This window comes from Drosophila ananassae, chromosome 3R, assembly GCF_017639315.1.
Source record: "Drosophila ananassae strain 14024-0371.13 chromosome 3R, ASM1763931v2, whole genome shotgun sequence".
Lineage (NCBI taxonomy): Eukaryota > Metazoa > Arthropoda > Insecta > Diptera > Drosophilidae > Drosophila > Drosophila ananassae.
Genome location: NC_057930.1, coordinates 22,642,352 through 22,665,927, shown reverse-complemented (window position 1 = coordinate 22,665,927; position 23,576 = coordinate 22,642,352). Strand labels below are relative to the sequence as shown.

Genomic DNA, 23,576 nt, shown 5'->3' with positions numbered 1-23,576 from the left:
CTGTAAAAGATTTTAGAACCGTGATATTTGAATCCATTAAAAAAGGGAAGGGAAACAATTAAAAATAATTGTATGGGAGTTTAAATAACCAAATTATGACTTATCAGGAATGTTTCCCCTTCTATGGAAATATTACTAAATTCTTTTCCAAATACAGCAAAGATTGTTTGCCAAAATCAGGGCAACGTTCTAGTAATTTTCCCCACTTTATTATTATGCAGATTTATAGTAGAATCACAGATCGCTAATGTCTGTGGCTTTTTTGGTTTTTTTTTTTGCCAACTTCCTGACCCCGCTGTGCACTGAACCATCCGAAATTCAAATGCTGCTGTTAATGGCTATTTGCTGTTGCTGTCTACTTCTAATTATAATAATAATGTTGTTCTACTCCGCGGCTTGGAAAAACAAGTTTGCCAAGCCACTCGACAAAGCCAAGCTCAAAAAGAGATCATCAAAAAATAATAAAATCATTTCGGCTTCTGTACGGAGTTGCGAAAACAAAACTTTTACTCGTGACATATTTTTTCAAGAATTGAACTGAAAACTGAACCCGAAAGAGGATTTATGAAACTTGTTTTTCTCGGCATTAATATGATTTATTGCTATGGTTGTCACGCTTATTGAGCTGTAACTAAATCACTTTTTATTCGGTGACTAACTGAATCACCTTCTGGTCATTGACCTTTTAGGTGCTTTGATTTTCTGGCAATTCTTTTTGATTCTTGTTACTCACCTATCTCGCAGTAAAAGCCTCCCCAGCCATTTGGACACGAACAGCGCCCACTTCGCAGACATCTTCCATTGTTTTTGCACGGTATGAGTTTGCAGGTTTCCGAATATTCGCAGCGATCTCCCTTGGCGTATTCCGGACAAATGCAATGGGGCTGCAGCTTCTCATCCAACCAACAGTGTCCGCCGGATTCGCAGGAATCTCCGCCACAGGCAGTGCCGTCGCAGTCCCGAATATTTCGCGATTCTGCAAGAAAATAGTATGGAATTATAAATAAAAAGAAAATTCCATAGGTTTAAATAAAGATTGTGGCCCACACAGTGGACCCTATAAGGGCTCCCCATGTACTTTCCGCATTTTGAAGGGGATGGCCCAGAAAATTTGATAAAAACTCTCAAAAAAAATTAGTTTACAGATTTTGATGTAGATTGGTGGAGAATCGATCCACAATTCATTTAAGGTAGGTAATTCTCTTAAGGATCGGATAAGTTTTGGCCAAGATATGGCCTTCATAGTGGACCCTATAGAGCTCCCCAAGCACTTTCCGCATTTTGAAGGGGATGGCCCAGAAAATTTGATAAAAAATCTAAAAAAAAATTCGTATGTAGATTTTGATGTAGATTGGTGGAGAATCGATCCACAATTCATTTAAGGTACTCCGCTCAAGGATCCGATAAGTATTGGCCAAGATATGACCTTCATAGTGGACCTTAATGGCTCCCCATGCACTTTCCACATTTTGAAGGGGATGGCCCAGAAAATTTGATAAAAAATCTCAAAAAAAATAAGTTTGTAGATTTTGATGCAAATTGGTGGAGAATCGATCCACAATTCATTTAAGGTACTCCGCTTAAGGATCGGATAAGTTTTGGCCAAGATATGGCCTTCATAGTGGACCCTTTAGGGCTCCCCAAGCACTTTCCGCATTTTGAAGGGGATGGCCCAGAAAATTTGATAAAAAATCTAAAAAAAATTAGTTTGTAGATTTTGATGTAGATTGGTGGAGAATCGATCCACAATTCATTTAAGGTACTCCGCTTAAGGATCGGATAAGTTTTGGCCAAGATATGGCCTTCATAGTGGACCCTATAGGGCTCCCCAAGCACTTTCCGCTTTTTGGCCTTTCCAAGGGCTCCCCAAGCACTTTCCGATGGCCCAGAAAATTTGATAAAATATCTAAAAAAAAATTCGTATGTAGATTTTGATGCAGATTGGTGGAGAATCGATCCACAATTCATTTAAGGTACTCCGCTCAAGGATCCGATAAGTATTGGCCAAGATATGACCTTCATAGTGGACCATAATGGCTCCCCATGCACTTTCCACATTTTGAAGGGGATGGCCCAGAAAATTTGATAAAAAATCTCAAAAAAAATTAGTTTGTAGATTTTGATGTAGATTGGTGGAGAATCGATCCACAATTCATTGAAGGTACTCCGCTTAAGGATCCGATAAGTTTTGGCCAAGATATGGCCTTCATAGTGGACCATAATGGCTCCCCATGCACTTTCCGCTTCAAACATATATAGCTTTGCTGCGGACTATATAGCAACTCCCATGATTTCTTTAAACTAAGAAAAAGAGCTCAAGCCCAGAATTAATTACTAGGGAATAAAAAAACTCTACTTACCCACAATATTAGTTTCGTTGAGCACAATACGAGTGCCACTAACCACCAGTCCCCGGACACAACCTCGGAAGGGTATCGGGAAACCTGAAATGGCATTATGCGGCAGCTTGGACAAATCCTTGAGACCACCAATGTAAAGTAAAGAGTCAGGCTCCACCAGCACTTCGGCTGAGGGAGCCAGGGCCGAAGAGGCGCTACCTTCCACCCACAGGGTTAGCCAGCGACCGCGCTGTGCCATCTTGATCTTGTGCCACTCGCCGATGGCCAGCATCCGGACACTCCGCACCACGGTCACATGGTTGCTAGGTCCCGAGATCCTGAACTCCACTACCCCGCCTTGCAGGGACAGCGACACGAATCCAATCTTCTTGTCCTGGTTGTTGTTTAAGGTACCGAAGTACAGGAGCAATCCTCGCTCGGAGAGTGGCCGCAATTGGAACTCAATGAAGAAGAACTGCACCCGGTGATGCTCCTCGAAGGTCTTGGAGCCCATCAACGGTACCGGCGAGAAGCTGCGCTGTTTCTCCACCTCGTTCAATAGTTTCATCACAAAGTGGGTGCTCGGAGTGGTGATTGGCTTGGGTGGCATTAGCTTCTTGGTGAAGTTCCGGTAGCTGACCATTTGGGATCGCTTAGCACCCAGTTTGTCGCCGCCATCATACAAATATGGCCAACGAACGGCCAAATAGGAACGCCTTCCAGTCAGCGATACATCGCTAAGTGAGCGGATTTCTTTTGGGAAGAAGAGAATATTATAGCATCCCTCAGGATATGTGAAGAATCAATCTTACCTTCTTCACAATTCTTGCCCGTTCTGCCCACTGGGCAGTCGCATTCATAGCCATTCACCAATGGTACACAAGTGGAGTCCTCATAGCACTTGTTGTTGAAAGAGTCGCAGGGATTTGTGGGCTGAGCACACAAAGGACCATACCAGCCCTCCTGGCAGATGCAACTGTTTTATTTTGAAAATTTTAATAGAATTTCTTGAAGTTAAAAACTTAAATTAAAGATCACTTACGTAAAGGTCGCACCATGCTGCAGACAGGCGCCATCGTGCTGGCAGGCATGGCGGTGGCATTCTCTGGTGCCGCACTGACCCACCCCACGACCTCTGACTCCGCGTGTCTCCTGCAGCGGCACTGTCACCTGTCCCGCCTTCAACTGGACATCGTAAATACATCCCTGGAATCCTGAATGCAAGGGCAGATCGTGGGGCAGGGTATTGAAGTTGGCTATCTCGTGGCCTCCCAGATAAAGGATGGGCAGGACATCCATGCGGCTAACCGATCCCGGCGAGCGACCCGTAATATTAAACTTTCCGTCCACCGAAAGCCAGGCCTGCCGTCCAATGCGTCCCACTTTGATCTCGTAGGGGACTCGCGGTGCATCCAGCCGGAAGTCTATGGGTTTCTGGGTGAAAATGCGACGAGGTCCTGCGCCAAGGTTCCAAGTGAGCATTATGTAGCCCTGTATGAAGCTCACGGCCAGGTGATCGCTCTTCTCATCGTGATAGCCGGACTGACCCAAGAAGGCCAGTAACGATATTTGGGACATGGTCTGGGGCAGTATCTTGAAGCTCAGCTCCAGGGAGTACTCCAGGGGAATAGGCACTGTGTAGGCCACAAACGAGGAGAGTCCATTAACACTGCCGGAGAACGAAGGCAATGCCACTTCCAGATCTATTCGAAAATAATTATTTTTCAAAATATTTAGTTTTCGGGATAAACTTTTCCTGTAAAGTACTTACTATGCTCGCAGTAGTGGCCGTGCTTGCCCAGGGGACACAGACACAGGTATCCACTGCCCGGGAACTGGACACAGGTTCCACCGTACTGGCAGGGATTGTCCTCGCACACGGATATCTCGCAGGTGGGTCCCATGTAGCCGGTGGGGCATTTGCACTTCCACTTCTCCGCCTTCTCGCCGTTCTCGTCCACCTCATTGGTTTCGATTTTGATGCAGGCGGCGCCATTGCGACAGGGACTCGATAGACAGGCCAAAGAGCCGCATTCCGTGATACCGAATCCATCCAGGGCATCCCTGCAGAGAGAGAAACCAGAGGGAAGTTTAGAAACTTGGTACTTTTTAAGGGTAACTATTTTTTAGATTTTATTGCAAAGTTTATATATCTAAGAATAATAAATTTTATTTAATTTAAACACTTATGTATATTTTTTTCACTGTACAAAATGTATTTAGGTTGACGAGTCAGGTGTCTAAGCTAATTTCATGAGCTCGACTAATTCAACATGTCAATACCAGCGGACGGTGTGTCCTTTTTGTAATCCTTGTGCGCCATTTGACAAACAGCCCACAGCTGTCAACGCGTCGACAAGGATGTGTCCGACTTCAACGCCTGACCTCCCATACCCCTGCCACTACCACTTGCACTCCCCCTTCAACCCCTCCCCCTTTGCTTTTTGGGGCATCTGTTTGAGCTCGCGCTTTTATGAACGTTGCACGCTGACGAATGGCTTCCGCATTCCCTGACGCCCCCTCCTCGTCTTTAGACTCCTTGTGGAATGTCCTTTTCATCGAGTTTGGCTGCATTTTCACTGACGGTTGCCTTTCAGTGAAAACTCGTTAAGAGGCCATAATATATACGTAGTATAAGCTTTCACCGTGGTCATTGCTTTTATGTTTAAGAAGTTCTTTTGATGAAGAAAACTCTAAGAAACTACAAGGGGCTTGAAGTCCTTAAGAAGTCTTGAAGGCTTTATGAAGAGGCTTGACTCAAAATCGTAGAAGTTTAGAGCAGGTTCAGAGGACTCAAGTCCTCATTGGATTGCTTATTTTTTATTTGGCTAACAAGCCCACATGAGGCACACGTGTGAGACCATTTGGATTATGGCCCTCAGCTATTAGCCATATATCTCAGTAATCCCTGACATTTCCGGTTTTATCTTTTCACGTAAGGAGAGTTAATTTGATCTGCTTATACGAGGCAAGTTCTTTACTGCAACTCCTTAAAGGCTTATGGTATGCCACCTGCAACTTTGTGTGCCGGCCATTTGATGGTTTCGTTTTATTTCCGTTTCTTTGCCGTAAGCGGCATTAACATTTAAGAGCGGCCTGCCCCTCCGGCCAGAGATACGACACCCAATCCCAATCCCAATCCCAGAACACCATCCATTTCCATCTCGCCCGAAAGAAGTCGTAACTTTTTGGGAGCTGTTCATTAGCCGAGGTTCACCCGTCAAAAAATGCCCAAAGGGCAGACAATGATGGAGCGAGGTGAGAGGTTAAAGGCACTAAGAAAAATTTCATTTAAAATATTTATAAATCATATAACCTATAATGAATGTATAGAGTCTATGCTACGGACTATAAAGGGTTAATATTATTCCCAAAATGTATACCCTCTAGTAGTGATATAGTTTATTTCTCTCAGTGTTTGTACTCACCCGAATATCTCACGACCCTGTCCATTGATTCTCAGCGTATGGAGGCAGCCGGTGAATCCAGTGCCGCTCTGGGCAGGTGGCAACTCAATAATCAGGCCAATCGGCGCCTGAGGCGCCCCGCCCAAATGCAGCCAGGTGTTCAGGATCGCCTCCGGGGTGTGGAGGCGCGGCGGCAGCAGCTTCAGCCAGGTGGGCTGATCCCCGGACATCGCCAGAGTGTCGTTCACCAACAGCGAGGCGTTGCAGTGTGTGTAATTCCGGCTAAAGTCCAATCTGCAACAAAAATTTCAAGTATTCCTTTAGCTCTTTTGCTTTCGATTTTCATTTCCCCTTTCCCTTTCGCCATCTCTTTTCCCTTTTCCATTTTCCATTTTCACTTTTTATTTTTTCCCATTTCACTTTTTTTTATAGTGATTTTTTTTTGTTGGACCGGAGTGCATCAAATATTTAATATGCCGCACTTACTGTTTGGAGCGAGTGACACTCCTCCCCCGCATCGCATTCCCCGGCTTTTGGGAGGACTTTTAAGGACAAAAAATTCCCAACATGCCGATGCGTGCAAATAGTTATGACACCACAATCTACCACCATCGTCCACCCAGAAAAGGGTTCCTGCCAGCACTCTGTTATCCTTCTGGTCGTTGTTTGGTTACCTTTCGTGCCTGTTGACCTTCCTCGAGGGCCGCATTTAAGGGACAGTGGTTGAAGTCAGTGCAAACTGAGGTATCAAGGAGCAGGAAGGATAACAACTAATTGATTTTATTTTCAAGAAATTTAAATGATATTTATCATTTAAACATATCATTCAAAGGATAAAAATGTCTATGCAGTTAGTATTTAATTATTATGCCAAAAAATAAACCACTGCCTGGCATATCCTTTTCCAATCCTCCTAGCAACGGGCTATAATGTCAATCGACTGTCAAATTTTTGCTGCGTCTGCCCCTGGATGGAATTTTTTCTCAACCCTTTGATGTGATCGAGGTAAAAAGTGTACAGGTAAAAGTTCGAAAGAGAATTTTTACTGTGAGAGTGGGGACAGGGACTGGGGGACTACCAATTTTTATTGCCCCACTCGGTCCGAATTTCGAATGCTTTTATTTGAATGTCCTTTGTTGTGATGAGGCCTCCGATTTTATTTGTTGTCAAAAGAATGTTCCGATTTTTCTTGTTTTATTTGTTCGGAGATGGACGAACTGGATATCTTCGCGTTTATTGCATTTGAATGGAAATATTTGGATACAAAAAAGTCAGTGCAATAAATGCTTACCGAAGGATATGCGTGTATACGTTTTATTGTTATTTTATTGAGGCAGACGGCAGTAAAAAAGTTACCCATATGCTGGATGTTACTCAAATGAAAAAACTTTTCCCTGATTGCATTTAGTTTACACAGCATATGGGGCATGTATTTTGTTTTCCTTTCACAACGAAAACAAACGATTATATCCTTTGAAAAATTTCTCATTTGTCCAATTGATATACAGTCTATAATTGAGCTCTAAAGACTTTAAATTCCATTAAAATGTTCTACTACACTCAATAACTGCCTTTAATCTTTAATTTCAATTAGTTTCATTCGATTGAACAACAAATTAAATTAGCATTGTCCTTATAGGAGGTGGTGCTTCGGGAAATCTTTGGATATAAATTATTGACACGGTCAATTGAATCGCCAATTGAAAAGTTTTTAGTTGCGGAAGCTGTCAGCCAAAAGCAAATCATTCTAATTAATGAACTTAATTCATGAAATGGCATTACGAAAATTCGAAATAATTAAAAGCGAGTGTTCGGAAGAAATGAGAGCGGAAAGAAATGCGGCTGCAATTAGGCTTGACTAACGGTAATTGTTATTGCTTTCTAATTACACTAATTGTGCGCAACACCAGTTCGATGAAGGTCCTTAAGTAAAATGTCAATTGTGCCGGGTATTAGGCTCATCGAAGTGTGAGGCATTTCTTCGCCGCTGGGCCTTCCACTGAGTGTGTCTGGGTGCTAACTATAGTTCATCGAAGACCCCCAACTTCATCATTATCATCATTATGGTAGTCGCCGGCATAGTCGTCCTTGTCGTCATCGAGTGGCCCCTGGGCGGAAAGGTCCTTTGGCTCGGACGGTGCTCGGACGATTAAGCACGCAAGGCAAATAAAAATAGGCAACGAACATAAATTTGTTGCTCGTAAATCCACTTGCCAGACCAAAACACAAAAGCAACAGCCCACAAAACAGGCGAAAGGAATATAATATAATATACATATGCACTGGGGAAAAATTACCCCAGTTAATTAACTTAAAACTTAAATAATATTAAATGATATGCAACTCTTTTGGAAACAATATTGATAAATAGATTTAGGTTGTCTGTTTCTATTACCAGAAATTGATTAAAAATATTTTTATAAATCCTAAAATTTAAATAAGTTTTTCCCAGTGCATTACATAGACCCAAAGAGCCTTTAACATCGGACATTGGTTCGCCCCGAGCTGGGACCAAGTGCTAAAAAGTAAATTTGTGGTCGATTCGATAGTCGTAAAATGTGAATGCGCCTCCCCCTTGTCCTTTCACTTTCGTTTTTGTTCTCACTCTGGTAAATTATTTATATGGCAGAGTCCTGGCTCTCACTTTTGTCCCACTTTTTGATATATATACGCATTCCTTAATGTCCTGTTTATGCCACCGTTTCGTCTATCCTTGATTCTCCGCCTGAGGGGGAGTTTCTTTGCCCAGATTTCAAGTTTTGGCTTTAGCCGGATTTTATTTGGTCAAAACGATTATTTGGTCATTTTCCATATGCGTTTAGCCCCATAAATTGGCCAATTTTTATGGCAATTTTTTTGTTGAGTTTGTAGATGAAATTGTTCACAGCTGAATTGTAAACAAGCGATTATCACGATGAAGAATTAAGTGTTATTGTGGCATTTGATTGGTTCGATGACTCTAAGTGGCGGCAATTTAAATATTGAAGGATTATTTGTAGAAAGGACTATTAGGTCAACAGGTTGAAAATTGAAATAATAGCTTCCACGGAATTAATTCAAGGTCTTAAAATGAAACTCGAATAAACACTTAGTCCTAACAAGCTTAATCGATTTAGATTTTATGTTAAATTATTTTACTTTTTCCCTACCCTTCTGGCCAGTAATTCAAGTCAAAACTAATTTAAACTTTATTTCCCCATTTCGTATGCAATGGTCTGCGATAGTGGTAATATTTGAATAACTTTTTACGGAATCCTTTTTTCCGTTTTTCTCGTACATTTGCCAAGAGTGTTGGCTTTGGCCAGGAAATGTTAGTTAAACGATTAATTACGCACGACTCTCCCACATTACTTGCCCCACTCCCGGGGCTGCTCCGGTCTAAATGCGGTAAATTAAATTTTCAAGCAAAGGCAAAGAAATTAAAAGAAGACCCAGCCAGAACAAAAACCAGAAAAAAAATATCCAACTAATTACGCATGGATGGCAAGTGGAAAGCCCGCAGGATTTAATGTTCGAGGAAATGGTCGGCGGAAGTGGAGGGCGGAAAGCGCGCCGAGAACCTAAAAAACTGCAATTTATTTTACACTTGAAGCATTATAATTTGTGGCCACTGCGGATGAACGAAGCCAAATGGAATTCGACGCCCAACGACCATCGTCTGACGGCCTGACCTGGCCTGGCCCAAGTTTAATGGTCGTTGGATGTCCTGGACGGGCGGAACGCCTGACTCCCTGACACTGACCCATATGCTGACCTCCACCTTGCGCGGTTTAAAAAGTTAATTAACATGCCGACGGCTCAGCAGTTCAGCAGGCGTTGCCTTTCTCAATCACCCGGGAAATGGGGGCATGCCCCACACATACACTGGAAGAAAAAAATACTTAAATTCTAAAGGAGGTGTAATTTTCCAATATTACTTCAAAACTAAAACTAAATAAATATTTCCTCAAAACTTTAAAGAAAAGAATTTTCCACTCATTCTTCCCCAAAAAGTTTCCCTCCGTGTATGTCCTTTGTGCCCTTTTAATTGCATTCCGTGGCAGGACATCTTTTCACTTACTCAGCCCGAATGGTGATTTCGTGGCCGGTGTTCACCGGCGTTTCCAGCTCGCTGAGGAGCATCGTCTGGAGGCCGCAGGAAAACTGGAACTGCATCAGGCCCTTCTGCAGGAAGAGGGCCATGTAGTGGCCGCCCTTGGTGCCCTGGGCGGCTGCCAGCATGATCAGTCCATTGGTAGCCCGAGTTCGCACCTTCAACTGGATGTGCATGGGCAGAACGGCATCCAAGGACTCGTGCTGGCCAATGTCCTTGTAGATGCGATGCGACACATAGGAATCGCCCGAGAATGCGGCATTCCGAATAATGATGGGTAGTTTACAGAGAGGTCCTTGGCGGTCAAAGCGGCAGACACACTGTAAAAATATGGAAATATGTTACTTCATAATTTCAAAGTTTTAAATTAAATCTCAAAAGTCTTAAATCTAAAATCAAAAACCAACCTATCAAAGGTTAACCCGCCATTTACACATTTTCGAGTAGCTACAAAATAGTAGTAATGGCTTCAAAAACTTTTCCTTCGAAGAAAAGTTGTTAAGGACGAAGGACGAAGGAGCAAAACTTGAACAATTTTAATTTAATTTGTTCTGGTCGCCTTTCAATAAGAAAAGCACGTTCCAAAAATGCCAATAAATTGAAAAGTAATATGAATTAACTTTTTGGCTCTCTCGACGGCATCGCCGTCGTCCTCCATTGTCCTGGCTTTAATAATTTATGCTGCGCCAAGGGACACTTGTAGTGGTGCTGCAACTGCAACTGCAACAGGCGGTGGCAAGGAATACAGAAGAAGTTGGAAAAACGGGAAAAGGAAAATGCCACGCACAGCTACTGAAAACTTTTCTTGTAATTTTTACCTCGAGGCCCCAGTTTCACCCAAAAATTGGGTAAATGAAGTGCAAGGCGTGTTGGGAATCGAGGGAATAAGGGAAGGAGGAACCTGCCTTCGGGTTGTGGCTGTTGGAAGGGGTGAAATAAAGACATCCTTTTAATGGGAAGTTGTCCATATGTTCCGGAGTTGCTTGAGGTTAAGAAGGTGAGTGGGAGATACGCCCACAAAAATAATTAAAACAATTTTTTGATAAACTTTTTACCTAATTAACAAGTTATACTTTTGTGTTTAACTGGAAGACGGTGGCTTTTGATTAGAAATCTTAGGATATGGCTTAAAAAGATTTTAAATAGATTTCAATATTACTTTAGGCTTAGTTAACTTTTAGAATTTTCTGTAGAAATTATTAAAGTCTTTGTAACTTGTCACGTCGCTGGGTAGAGGAAAACCCCTGATCCTTATTTCGCCCAGAGCACCCGCGGCTCAGCGGAAATTCCTAACCGATGTTAAAGGCTTGAGCGTATAATGGCGCAAAAACCTTTTTTTGTTGTACAATAGCAAGTATATTTTTTTTCCGCTGCCATCAAATTTCCGCTGTTTCTGTTTTTATTTCCCAGGCTTTTGTTTGCGAGTGAAAAACAATAATATCATCGCCTGCTGGGAAGATGAGAGACGTTTCATGTTTTCATATCGCCCTCAGAGTGCAGTTTGGTTTACAGGTCACGGATCTCCGGCAATTATTCGTTTTATATTTTTCATAGCATACTTTTTAGCATGACCTTGAGTAGGAAATAATGTTAACTTTCTAGTTGCAAGGATTATTTAAATTTAATGTGGATGGTCTGGGTATGAATAGTCGTGGATGGTGGTCGTTTTCTATCGAGAACTGAATTTAGTTTTTCGTACAGTTTTTGTTTGGCGCCTCGCATCTGTGTGCCTCGTAACAGGAAACATTTTAATTAAAGCTTTTGACCTTGCGGCATTTGGCTGCCGCATAATGAATGCTGGCCAGAACTACAAAAAAGGTCAGCCAAAAAAAGGGTTGAACAAAAATGTAAGAGTAATGAGTCGAGGGAAAACATGTGGGAGACTTAAAGCGGAAATGAGTATGTTATACCGAGTGGAAAATGTGAATAATATGTGGAATTCGGTTTGCATTTAAACTTTAAAGCATGAACAGAATAAAACGGAATTCTTGTTTTAATGAAATAAATATGTTTTAATGAAATGTGAGTATTTTTAAATGATTCCGGTTTAATTAAGATTGAAAAGAGCATCCATAGAGACTGTACTTGAAGAGATTTTTCGAATAATCCTTGGCCACTTCTTGCGTTTCCCATTTGCGTTTCATTGCGTTGGCCAGATGGAAATTAATTGTAACACGCCCTTGGAAATGTCAACAGGCAAATGCTAGAAATGGCCCGAATGACAGAAGTGCACTCACTTTTCATAAAGGGAGTGAGTGGGTGGCTGGGAAATCGGAGGCGAATCTGAATGGGGAAATTGGAGACTGCGGAGGCTGCTGCGGAGGACGGCAGAGGACGCATTAAGTCGGGGGAGACATGTGGCGGTGATGGAGGAGCCTAAAAGGGCTCAACAAAGTTTTCATTAGTGGCATTGGCGGTGGCAAAAGCAACGCAATGCAGACAGTAGACACAGAGCCGTTGGCAAAAAGGGATGGTAGTGCTGTGGCAGGGGGAAAATAGGAGAAAAGCCAGGCAAACATTTTCCAAAACCAAAAACTCGGCGGGGTAGCACTTGAAATGTGCTTAATGCCACTTTACGAGTGACTTTCGCCGAGTGCGAGTGCCACTTTGCCTGCACTTCTTCCTGCCACGCCCCGCGCGTTTTTGCCACCTCTTGACACCCTGCCTCTGGTACTCCTCCCCCCTCTCATTCATCTCCTATCTGACCTGCCGGCGGGGGCCACCCACAATGGCTGCCTAACCAATATGACAGCTGACATATGTAAGTGTGTGTCTGTCTCGCAGACATTCTGTCTCGTTTGCCTTTTTGTCTCTTTATACAAATGCAGAAGGCGAAATGGCAAAAGATGGAAAAATCTAATGCACTGCTAGAAAATGTCAAAAAGATTTTAATTAAATTTTTTTAAGCTTTTTTTTAGCTATAGTTTAAGAGAGAAGATTGATATTACGCCATCATTCTATGAATATTTACTTGTACTTTTCCCATTTATTTTATTTACCAACATTTTTTCAAAATAATTTCTCTCAGTGCTCTTAAAGAGAAAATCTTGAAATTAACAAAGCTACTGAGTGTGTGTATACTTTTGTGAGTGCTTGTGTAGTTAGTTAAATTACTTGGCAACAATAAAGTGGCACACGCTCTATGAAATAATTTTCCCACTTTATATTTTGTTTCTGTTTTTGTCATTATTTGCTTTAGTTATCTTAGTGTGTGGGTGGAAGGAATTTATCCTGCAGGAGTGACATAACATGTCACTAACACACTCACTAAATGTATTATGAAAATTTCAACTTTTATTTCTTGTTAGACTGGCAACTTATGGTGGCTTTTGGTAGATAATTTTTTAGCTACCTTGTTCTTAGAAAGAAAAACTTTTCAAATAAATTTTCAAACTAGTGGCTCTGCTAACACATTAACAAAAAGTTTTAAGAACAATACACCTGAACTAATAAATCAAGGATAAAACATTAAACATGTATAGCTAATTAAATTAGTTCATGAAAATGATTAAGCAGCCACACATATTTTTACTAAGCAGAGTTTACAAAAAAATAATAAACAAGAATATCATGTTATCCTGTCGCATGTCACTCGAAATAAATGACCATTGCCTGGCCATCCTCCACCTGAGCTGGCTGCCATAAATTAGCCAAACATTGTCAGCTCATATCGACCTCACACGTTCCGGTCGTAAAAAACTGAAATTGCATGTGGTCCTGCTAATTTGACCGACATTAAAGCCGTTTCTGACATATGACCCGGTCATATATGAGGTTTTAATACACTTCTGGGTGATTGGGGTCATCGGGATATTGAAATGGCCGCTGACCTTCGAGGGACGGTGAATAATTAATAATGAAAGCACCTCGAAGGGTGCCAATTACATTAGTCATTGTTGGAGCAAAAAATAGGTGTTGAAGGTTTACCTTAACTCATCCGAAAATTAGACGCCCCACGAACATTATCAATTTCAAACTGAAACTAGAAAAATTATTGAACTGTTTGCCGTTGTTAGCAATTTTCCAGTTTACTGGCTATTATTACCAGCTATTACAAATTTGTAGCATGCTATCACGCTGGGAATAGTTCATATATTCCGGCTGCACTTAATGGTTTTCAGTTTTCAGTTTTCCATTTGGGTCAAAAATTTCGATAGTTTTCCATTCTCCCCTATTGTTTTATATTTTTAGTTTTTTTTTTTGTAAAATTACCACAAGCATTTTCATAAATAGTTGAATAGCCATACTTTGCCAGGCCTCTAACTTGGCAAGGTTTTGTGGCTTTGTTGCCGAACATTTTGGCCCAAAACATTTCTTCTATTTTCCGTCTGATTTCCTTCTACCTGGAAAATTTGTAGCTGTTGTTAATGCCTCTGTTATTTCCGAAAAGTTCTTAACTATTCATTTTACAAGAGCAATTGGCATTTGCAAAGAACCTGCAGAGGTGGAAGGAGCCAGCCTGCCACGTGTGGCAGATGTAGGATGGCATAAGTGCCCTGGGGCTGGATGGCTGGCTCGTTTGCACAACTTTTTACCGGAAATGTGCCCAAAAAAAGTGTTTTTCTTTGGATTTTGATTCAAAAAGTCTTTGGGTGTAGAAATAAAAAAAAATGCAAGACAAATATACTAGTTTCTGTTGATGATAAGATCTTGGACCTATATATTAGCTTCTCCTAGACTTTAATTTTTAAAAATTTTCTATTATCTATTTGTTTAAAATTTTGAAAATATTTCAAATGTGTAATTTTGTGGAAATACTCTGAATTATTTTCACCTCTGCTACCATAATGTCTCCCCTTCATCCAGCCGGAATTTCGATTGTCTCGCTGCCCGTTGTCCTGGCAACAATCTGTGTGGAAAATCTGCTTTCCAAGCCCCTCTATGGCAGCCCCCTTCTATCGCCACCCCTCATCATGGCCCTCGAATCCGGATGATTATTTATGTATGAGCCGGGGCACATCTGTGTTTCTGTATCTGATTCTGAAATTGTATCTGCATCTGTGCGGGCAGGCACCTGTGCAATTGGGCAGCCGGTTGGGTATCTGGGAGGCAGTTTCAGCTTGTCAATTTGCAAATTTTGTCGGTGGCAGTGCATCGCTCGTGGGTGTGGTCCTGGGATAGTTACTGCTAATGCCTTCATTACGAGATTATTCTAATAAAGGATCTCATTAAAGTGCAATTCGACAAGCGTAAACTGGAATTCGTATTTGGGGAATCATTATTCTGGAAAATAATTATATTTCAGCATTGTGTGTCCCTTAAAATTCACAAATTTTATGGAAAATCTCCTCTAATTGGAAAGTATAACATAAGCTTCTAAAGGATCTCCAATCCTTTCTCAAGTTATACTGCCTAATTACTTATTGCCTTGGCAATTGAAGCTCTACCTGGAATACTTAATGACTTATTAATAGTTGGCGGCGGTCCTGGAATCACAACCTCGAGGCCCATAACACCAATATGGCCAATTAGCAACTCAATGGGGTTGAAAATTGTGAAGTCAACTCCCTGGTACACACAAACAAACAATCCAAGCTCCCTCAGTGCCTAGTTTTTGGTTGTTTTGGAATCGAACAAACAAACTCGATTCCCATTCGAGGTGCCAAGTGCCAGAGGCCGCCAATCGATTGACCTACTCAGTAGGCTAATCACTGCGAGAAATTGTTGTGGCGATTATTATTAATAAATGATCAAAAATACTTATCTTCTTTTCTATAAAATATAATCATTGCTCTTCCCCCAAATCTTAAATAATTAAAAAATCTTTTAAAACTCACCCTTGATCCCTCTGATGTTGTGACACAAGTTCCGCCATTGTAACAGCCCAGCTTGATGCAATCCACGTCCGCCGCCTTCTCCTCGGGAAGTCCGCCTACGCCTCGGCCGCCTGTGGCCACGGTGTTGGCGCCCTCCACCTCCTCGCTGCTCTCCGTGACCGGCGTCTTGGTCTGCCGATCCGGCGCAGTGGGCGCTGGTACGTCCGGAGTGGTGTACACATGGATGGGTGGGGGCAGAGTTTGTGCAGATTGTGTGGAGGGGGGAGTGGGCGGTATCGTCGGAGGTGGCACGGTGGCAGGGGGCTGGGTAGCGGGCGGCAGAGTTGCAGGAGGAAGAGTTACGGGAAGAGGGGTATCTGGAGGCAGGGTCTGTGGAGGCAGGGTCTGTGGGGGCAGAGTCAGAGGAGGCAGGGTCGGTGGAGGAAGGGTCTGAGGAGGCAAAGTCTGAGGAGGCAATGTGGGTGTCGCCGTAGGAGCAGCCGTGGGCGCTTCAGTTACTTGCGGAGGCACCACTGTAGCTGGCGGTATAGGAGCAGCAGTAACGACTGGGACTACCACTGGTACCACCGTGGTTTCTGGCGGAACGAATGGCTCCACTGTGGTCACTACCTGGGGCACCTCAATCAGATCCTCCGTTTGCAGAGCCTGTCCGGTTGTTATTTCCACGGGCATGGGAGTAGTCAGCTCTCCCTCCGGATGGTGGTGGTGATGGTGGTCGTGATGATGGTGGTGGTGGTGGTGTTCATCGTCATCCTCTCCTGGTGGCTGCAGAGTGGTGCCCTCCTCGTGTTCGTGGTGGTGATGATGATGGTGATCGTGGTGGAGGGTGGTTGGCATTCCAGTCGTTGTAATCATGGGAGTCACTGCATCTTTTGCGTCTATAATGGTGACCACTATGTGGGGCGTAGCCGTCTCCACCGAAGACTCCCCGGACTCTGGTCCCAGCGTGGTGACCTGCAAGGGTGGCTGAACTGTGGTGAACCGCCCGGCACTGGTGCGGTGCGTGGTTATCATCACTTCGGCTGGATATTCCGTGAAGAATGGCGCCGCAGTGGTGGACACCTCCGTCCATAGGTGGTGCGTCGAAGCAGTGGTCTCCATCACGTCCAGTGGCGGTTCGGTGGCGAAAGTGGGTCGCGGCACCGGCACTACTCGCGGTGTGGTTGTCTCCGTGGGATAATACGGCGTAGGGGTGACATACTCCACGGAAATGGTGGTTTCCAGGGTGGTTACTTTTTGCGTAAAAGTCGGAGCTGGTGTTGTCATTACTTCCACGGACTCAGAGCTACTACTGCTGCTGCTGCTGGAAACCGAGGTGAGATCCACTGAGACGGTTATGCTGGGTGGTGCAGTGGGTCCTGCTGTGGTGGCCTCGGCGCTGCCACTCTCACTCTTACTGACGCTCACATCGAAATGAGGAACTGTGGTGTACTCCTCGGAGGTGACCACCTCGCCTCCGGAATCCACTTCCCTCGAAGATCCCGGTAACGGAGGCAGGGTGGTGTAGAAGCTGGCTGACTCCTCCGAGGAGGCACTTGAGGATCGTGGTGTTATTGTGGTAGCAGTGATCACCACTACCTCCTCCGTCTCCGTTTCCGACTCGGAACTGGGCTCTCTCTCCTGAGGTGGAGGACCTACAGTGGTGTGCTCTTTGGAAATACTGTGGCTATCGCTTTCAGGTGGTGCCAGGGTTTGTGGTCTAATCTCCACCGATACAGCTTCTTCAGAGGATGCAGATGTTCCGGGCACAGGACCTGGTGTGGTTACCTCTTCGCTGACTTTGGGGGGTACGGTGGTTTCTGGTGGCGTCACTGGCCTCACAGTAGGAGGCGCCACCGTTGACGTTGTGGTGGTGCTCCTAGTTGGCGGTGGCGTGGCAGGAGCCGTGTAATTGCAGTCCAAGGACTCTTCGCCAACCATCAGACATTCGCAGAGCATGCCGGTCAAAAGCGGAGGGCACGAGCAGGAGAAGGTATCCACGCCATCGATGCAGACTCCTCCGTTCATGCATCGCGGTCCCAGCTGGCATTCGTCGTACTGGAACTCGCACTTCTCGCCGTGGTAGTCCGGCACGCAGTAGCACGTGGGAATGCCCTCCTCCATGAGACACAGGGCATTGTTCTGGCAGGGATTGTCCGCGCAGATTAGTATCTCCTCCTCGCAATTGATGCCCGTGTAGCCCATGGGGCAGGCACAGGCGTAGGCAGCCAGCTTGTCGACGCAGACACCTCCGTTTTGGCACGGCGAGGAGGCGCACTCGTTGATCTCCTCCTGGCAGATCCTGCCGTGCCAGCCCGCCGGACAGGAGCAGGTGAACTCCAACCCAGGTCCTTCAATGCACTCTCCACCGTGCTGGCACCGAGCTCCAGTTCCTGGGTAGGAAAGAAATAATATTACAACTCAAAACCTGAACTTTAAACATTTCTAAGTAATGATTTCAAAATCAAATTTAAATTCAATTTTTTAGTAACCACTGTCCTTGTCAACCTGTCTGCCCGTCAAAAAGGACATTCATCATTGTGTTACTCACCTGTGTCGCAGACAGCCACATCCAGCTCACAGTGATCCCCCAGGTATCCTGGCTGGCAGGTGCAGGTGTAGCCATTAGTCCTGTCCCTGCAAAGTCCGCCGTTCTGGCAGGGATTCGACATGCATTCGTCGACATTCTCCTCGCAATTGGATCCTGAAAGGAAGCGAGTTGAAAAGGATATAAAAACAATGTTTGTGTCGAAGGACACCCAGCCACCTGCTGTCTTTGATTTGTGTTTTAATTATGGAAATAAATATGCTGCTCGAGGGTCAGAGTTAATTTGCAGATTTCTTTGTGGAATATTTTATTTAATTGCATCTGATATCGATACTGTTTGTTAAATTAGGTTTTTGTCATTTAGCTTTGTGGTTTGGCTTATGGATTTTAATTAAAATATTTGTCTTTGACAAAGCTCAATGATTTTTTAAATGACAAATGTAGAAAAACATTTCTATTCAATCTGAATAAATAAAAAAAAGATAGATGGTTTCTTTCAAGTTCTTTCAATTCCACAAGCAATTTCAAAACAAGTGAGCACTTCTGAGTTGCATTTGAATGACCTTTCATTATACCCTGCCATGGAAATCTCCTTTTCCATTTTCATTTCCTCTTCAATCTAGTTTTTTGCGAGTGCTCCCAAAAGTCTCTAAAAAAGAAAATGTTTCGATAGAAGCGCATCAATAGCAATCAAAACAAACCCTGGAAGTGCTGATTTGGTTGCAAGCAATATAAACAATTCAAAAGGATATTTACACGCACCCAGAAGGATATTTCTTTGAGGGCGTTTGTATGGGTGGGTTGGTTGGTCGTGGGTGGAGTGAAAGGATATAAATCACACATGCCAAAATTTGTAGCTGTCTTTCAAGCTGAAGTGCATGAAGTGCCAAAGAAAAAAGAGAATTGTTGTGAAAAAATGGTTTCCAAAAACAGATACCCTTACTTAGCTATTCTTATCAATTAAAGTTTAAAGAATTCTACATCTAGTAGAGCTAACAAAAATATATCATTTAGAAAAAATCATTTATTTTTGTATTTATTTTTTTAGCTTGCAGCGTAATGTAACCCCTGGAGGGGCATCTACTTTGACAGCCAACAATGGCAACAAATGCTGGGAAATACTTTTCAATTTTCTGCTCAACAACTTGCAGCGACGTTGACTTGTTCTCAGTGTTTTGGCCAAAAGGCAGCAACTGTCAGCCCTTCAGACAGACAATCTTCGCCTCGGGGGCTGAAAAGAGATATGTATTTGCCGGCAGACAGTCCCAGTGAATGGTATCCTACTGTTGTTCCGCCAAGTGCAACGCTGCGTATGAGTGATATATATATATATATGTATTTTTTCTTCGGGTTCTTGGAGTTCTTGCAAATTTATTGCCAGCGAAATATTTTGTATGGCTGAAGTTTGAGAATTTATTTGCCCGGCATAGAAATGCCTTTTGAGTTTGGGCCTTTGTTTTCGTTTCGCTGCCACCATAGTCAGAGCCACCACCACCATCTTACCGAAAACTCTTTTTTGGCAACAAGTTGGCGAGAAATATGCTTAAAGTTTTTTCCGCCTCCGTTCAACAAAGTTTCCTATCTTGTCTGGTAAGGAAAGTTTTCCTCGGTTCTGCAGAGAGGACCAAAGAAAATAAAACCAAAGGAGCACTTCAAAGTGTCGAAACAAAAGTGTCAAAAAAGTCGGCTTGAAAATTTCTTTGCACTTGGCGCAAATTAATGCGCCAGCGAATAAGAACGAGGAACTCCCCTTAAATTTAATGCTGAAAATTGCATTCAAGTGGACTGCGATTGAGAGGGCGTTTCAATCCTCTGACAATTTATCACTTGTACTCATAAATAATACAAAATACACACTGATGGACACACAACAAGGCTATAACAAAAACGCCCAAAAATAAAAAGGGGGGGAATAGAGTTGCAGCTGCCGAGCGGTCATAAAAGATAAATGTGCGTGTCTGGTCCTTCTGTCTGGGTTTATAATGCAACAATAATGTAAGTCTATGCAAATGATGGGGAAAAAGTGGGCTGCCTTCGGGTTTGGGTTGGCTTGGAACATATATTAAATTTGCATAAGCACTAAATCAACACAAAAACGGGGTACTACGACCATCCACCATCACCACTTACTGGGGATACTGGGGAAAATCCTGGCAGTCGAGCAGGATGTCAGTCGATGTCATTTGTTTGCCTTATGACTAGTGCTTGAACATGTATCCGTCCGTATCTCTGGCTGTATATCTGTGTGTTCTTGTCCATCCAATAGATACATTGCTCAGTACACTGTCTAGGTACTTGGCAAGCATTTCGATATTGTGTGTTTTTGGTCCAAAAGCTAAAATTGCAAACATCCATTGCATATTTCCAGGCTGAGCTGGCGCTCTGATTGCATTTCCATTTAAATGCCTATTTACAGCATAATTTAAATTAATTCATTAGTGTTATGTTTATTCCTGGCAGCTAATTAATGCCATCCCAGAAATTCCAAGCAACTGTGGCAATATGCCCTTGCTATGTTATGCTTTTGACCAATTTTAATTGCTTTCGAGTCAGAGGCTATTATTCCAGGTATTTAGCCATAATTATTCAGTGCTTCAAACAGCAACATTGTCGAGAAGTTCTTTTGGCCATAGCATGGCAGTATTTGATAGAAAATTTAAAGTAAGAGTCTGGCAATTATTTGTTTGCCATAAAAATGGCATTTTAATTCATCGCTCGACCATCTTTTTCTTCAATTGAGTAATGGATTCTGCAGTCAGCCCGGCACTTTCGCGTATTTCATAGCCATCGACGGAGCAACAGCAACAGCCTCTGCTTCAGTTTCAATTTCCCCCATTCTGACCATAAAGTGCCGTCAAGGCGACGGCAAGCGCTGGACATCGCTGCACATTTCAATTTGTTTATGGCCCGGATAACACTGGCAATCGTGCTCAGCTTTATGATGCCTGCCTGGCTTTAAACTCCTACAAATATTTCAATTTGCTTTATGTCCGGCCGTTAAATCTAAATTGTTCTGGGTGCCTTTATTTTATTTGACGATCCAATGTGTAATGAAGAAGCAAATGGTTTTTCTTGAGGATTTATTTTGGATAATTTTCGAGTGTAATTTGAAATTACTAATTTCTTAATTTAATGCTCATACGACGTGTTGTACAAGGGAGGGTATTTGTATTTATTATTTGTCTTCTATTTATTGTTTGTCTAATTTAAGAATTCTACTTAAAGGTTTATTAAAATTTGTTATACAATTAGTAGCAATAAATGAGTTTGTTATTATTATCCCATATTTATTTAAATACGTATACGTCCTGTTGTACCAGGTGATGGTTTCTAATAAGATCTTATTGACTTTTTTCATTAACTAAATTATTGATAAATTACCCCTTGTTTCTCCTAAAGAATCTTCTGCTTAAAGATTTCAAAGGCAAAAAAATTTCAAATTTTGCTAACCAGATATTTCTTCTGCTTAGCTTAGCAAATGGCATAATTTTAGTTATTGCGCATACGGCATGTTGCCAAGCTCTGGCCAAGTCCCCAAAATGGTCCAGTTCTCTGGCAGAATTTTCTTTTTTTTTACCTTCCTGCCATTTCTTTTTTTGGCTCCACATGAAATGTCACATTACGCTCCAATTCATGCACAAATACAGGAAGTGGTCAAGCACACAGAAAGCAGTGAGAATACCGAGCAGGGAAATTCATTCCCATCACACCCCTTTGCACACGCACAGTTCTTAACCCAAATTCAGTAGACCAGAGAGCCACCAACACTACCTATAGGTAGTGACCTCCCTAACGATTTTCCATATACACCCTTATACCTATGCCCGATGCATTCACGATGATTTCTGGCTTTTCTTGTTCATTGTTTTGGCTCCGTTTGTGGTTTCGTTTGGGGGCCTTTTCAAAACTTTTCCTTGGTTTTTCCAACGGCACCAGCATGGCATAGCGCAGCCCACTACAGTACACATTCTATATGTGTGAAGTCGTTAAAGTGAAAATCGATTTTCATTTTATTTCAGCATGTGCAAGGGTGGTGGCTTCGGTCATTTCTGTGGGCAGGAAAAATGCTTCACTCACTGCCGCAATCTACGAGGCATGTTTTATGAATGAATTTTTTTCGAATTGGACGCACAATTTTCCCTCGTCCTCGCCCTCACCCGCTGTATTCTTTTTTTTTTTAATGGATGTGCTTTGGTTGTCCGATTTTTTCATCGGAGGATTCCACAAAAAAACAAAAAAAATAGGACGCACATTTCTGACATTCTTCATGTCGATTGTTGGAATATTTGAAACGAAAATGAAAACAAAACATGAACCATTAATCAAAATTTAAGTGCTGATAAAATATTGATAAAGTCACAGCAATAAATCAGAGATAATATTTCATTTAGAGTAAAAAAATAGCTAACTTATAGATTTGAAAGTTTTTCCCACAGATTTTGTTGAAAAGATGTTTAAATTTTCTCGGCATTCGCCCTTTGTTGCCAGTCATGGTGCTTCAGTTGCTTCTTTATGGTTTTCTTATTATTTACATTTTTTTGTGCCACATTTTGTTGCCTTTTATTCATATTTTTTGTTGCTCTTAGTATTTGCTCCTTGTGCTGGAAGCGAACTGTAAACATTTGTGCAACAAGGTACGAACATTTGTTTTGGCTTCGAGTCACAATAAACATGGCCATTTCCCTCTCGTGCTGCTCGGGGCTGCTTGCCAATTTCGTCCTTCTCGCCCAGTCGATGCACAAATTGAAATTTGAATTTTATCTTTGCACATTTTGTGCTTCTTATTTTCCCCCTCAAGATACATATTGCGGGAAAAGTGCAGAGGGCGTATGTGCATTCGAAATCAGACTTCGTCTCCAAAAGGTGCATGAGTTGAAAATATTGCACATTTCGTTACCATTTTACGTTCGCATATTCAGATACTTTCAGCTACCTAGACTTGCCCCCCTTTTTTATGGAGAAACGAATACAGTAATCCCTGAACGAATGAGCAGCAAACTGCTCCAGTTACAGGCAGTTGTTGTCCTTCAGAAGATTAGGATTCTGGGTTGAATCCTAATCACAAGAAATCAGAACAATGAATGAAAAGGCAGCTCTTATCTAGAATTTCTTTCAATTTCCTATACTAGATTAACCCATTTACTTATTACCTTATTTGTACCTTTTCCTAAACTAGTCCACTTCCTTAAAATTAATCCTCGCAAAAGTATATTTGTTCATTCGTTTGAAATTCTTCAATTACCTAGCGCTAAGAATGGCATTTAGCTTGTTAGGATTTGAGCCACGTCCTTCTAGCAATTTGTATGCCAAACTAATCCTAGCCAGAGCAATCTATTATCATTGAATTGGGTTGCCTTCATAGTGGGTGGTGGGTTTTTCCGAGGGGGTTCCGAGCTAAATCCGAATCCATTGCCGTAAATCGCTAGCTGCGAC

The 23,576-nt window shown here is 42.6% G+C and overlaps 2 protein-coding genes across 2 annotated transcripts in view; one reads left to right on the top strand and one right to left on the bottom strand.

Annotated features, from left to right (window-relative positions):
- The window catches only part of LOC6498094 (MKRN2 opposite strand protein), a 51,829-nt gene that overhangs the window by 1,911 nt on the left and 26,342 nt on the right, over positions 1–23,576 (top strand). The window lies entirely within an intron of this gene.
- Positions 1–23,576, bottom strand: part of LOC6497441 (protein eyes shut) — a 49,820-nt gene that overhangs the window by 2,566 nt on the left and 23,678 nt on the right. The window contains exons 4-12 of the mRNA XM_014906221.3: positions 18,147–18,299; positions 15,617–17,988; positions 9,807–10,159; positions 5,768–6,040; positions 4,111–4,403; positions 3,382–4,042; positions 3,152–3,315; positions 2,361–3,092; positions 734–976 (exon numbers count right to left, since the gene is read on the bottom strand). Of these exons, the coding sequence (XP_014761707.1) occupies positions 734–976; positions 2,361–3,092; positions 3,152–3,315; positions 3,382–4,042; positions 4,111–4,403; positions 5,768–6,040; positions 9,807–10,159; positions 15,617–17,988; positions 18,147–18,299 (5,244 nt within the window). The remainder of the gene's footprint in view (positions 1–733; positions 977–2,360; positions 3,093–3,151; positions 3,316–3,381; positions 4,043–4,110; positions 4,404–5,767; positions 6,041–9,806; positions 10,160–15,616; positions 17,989–18,146; positions 18,300–23,576) is intronic.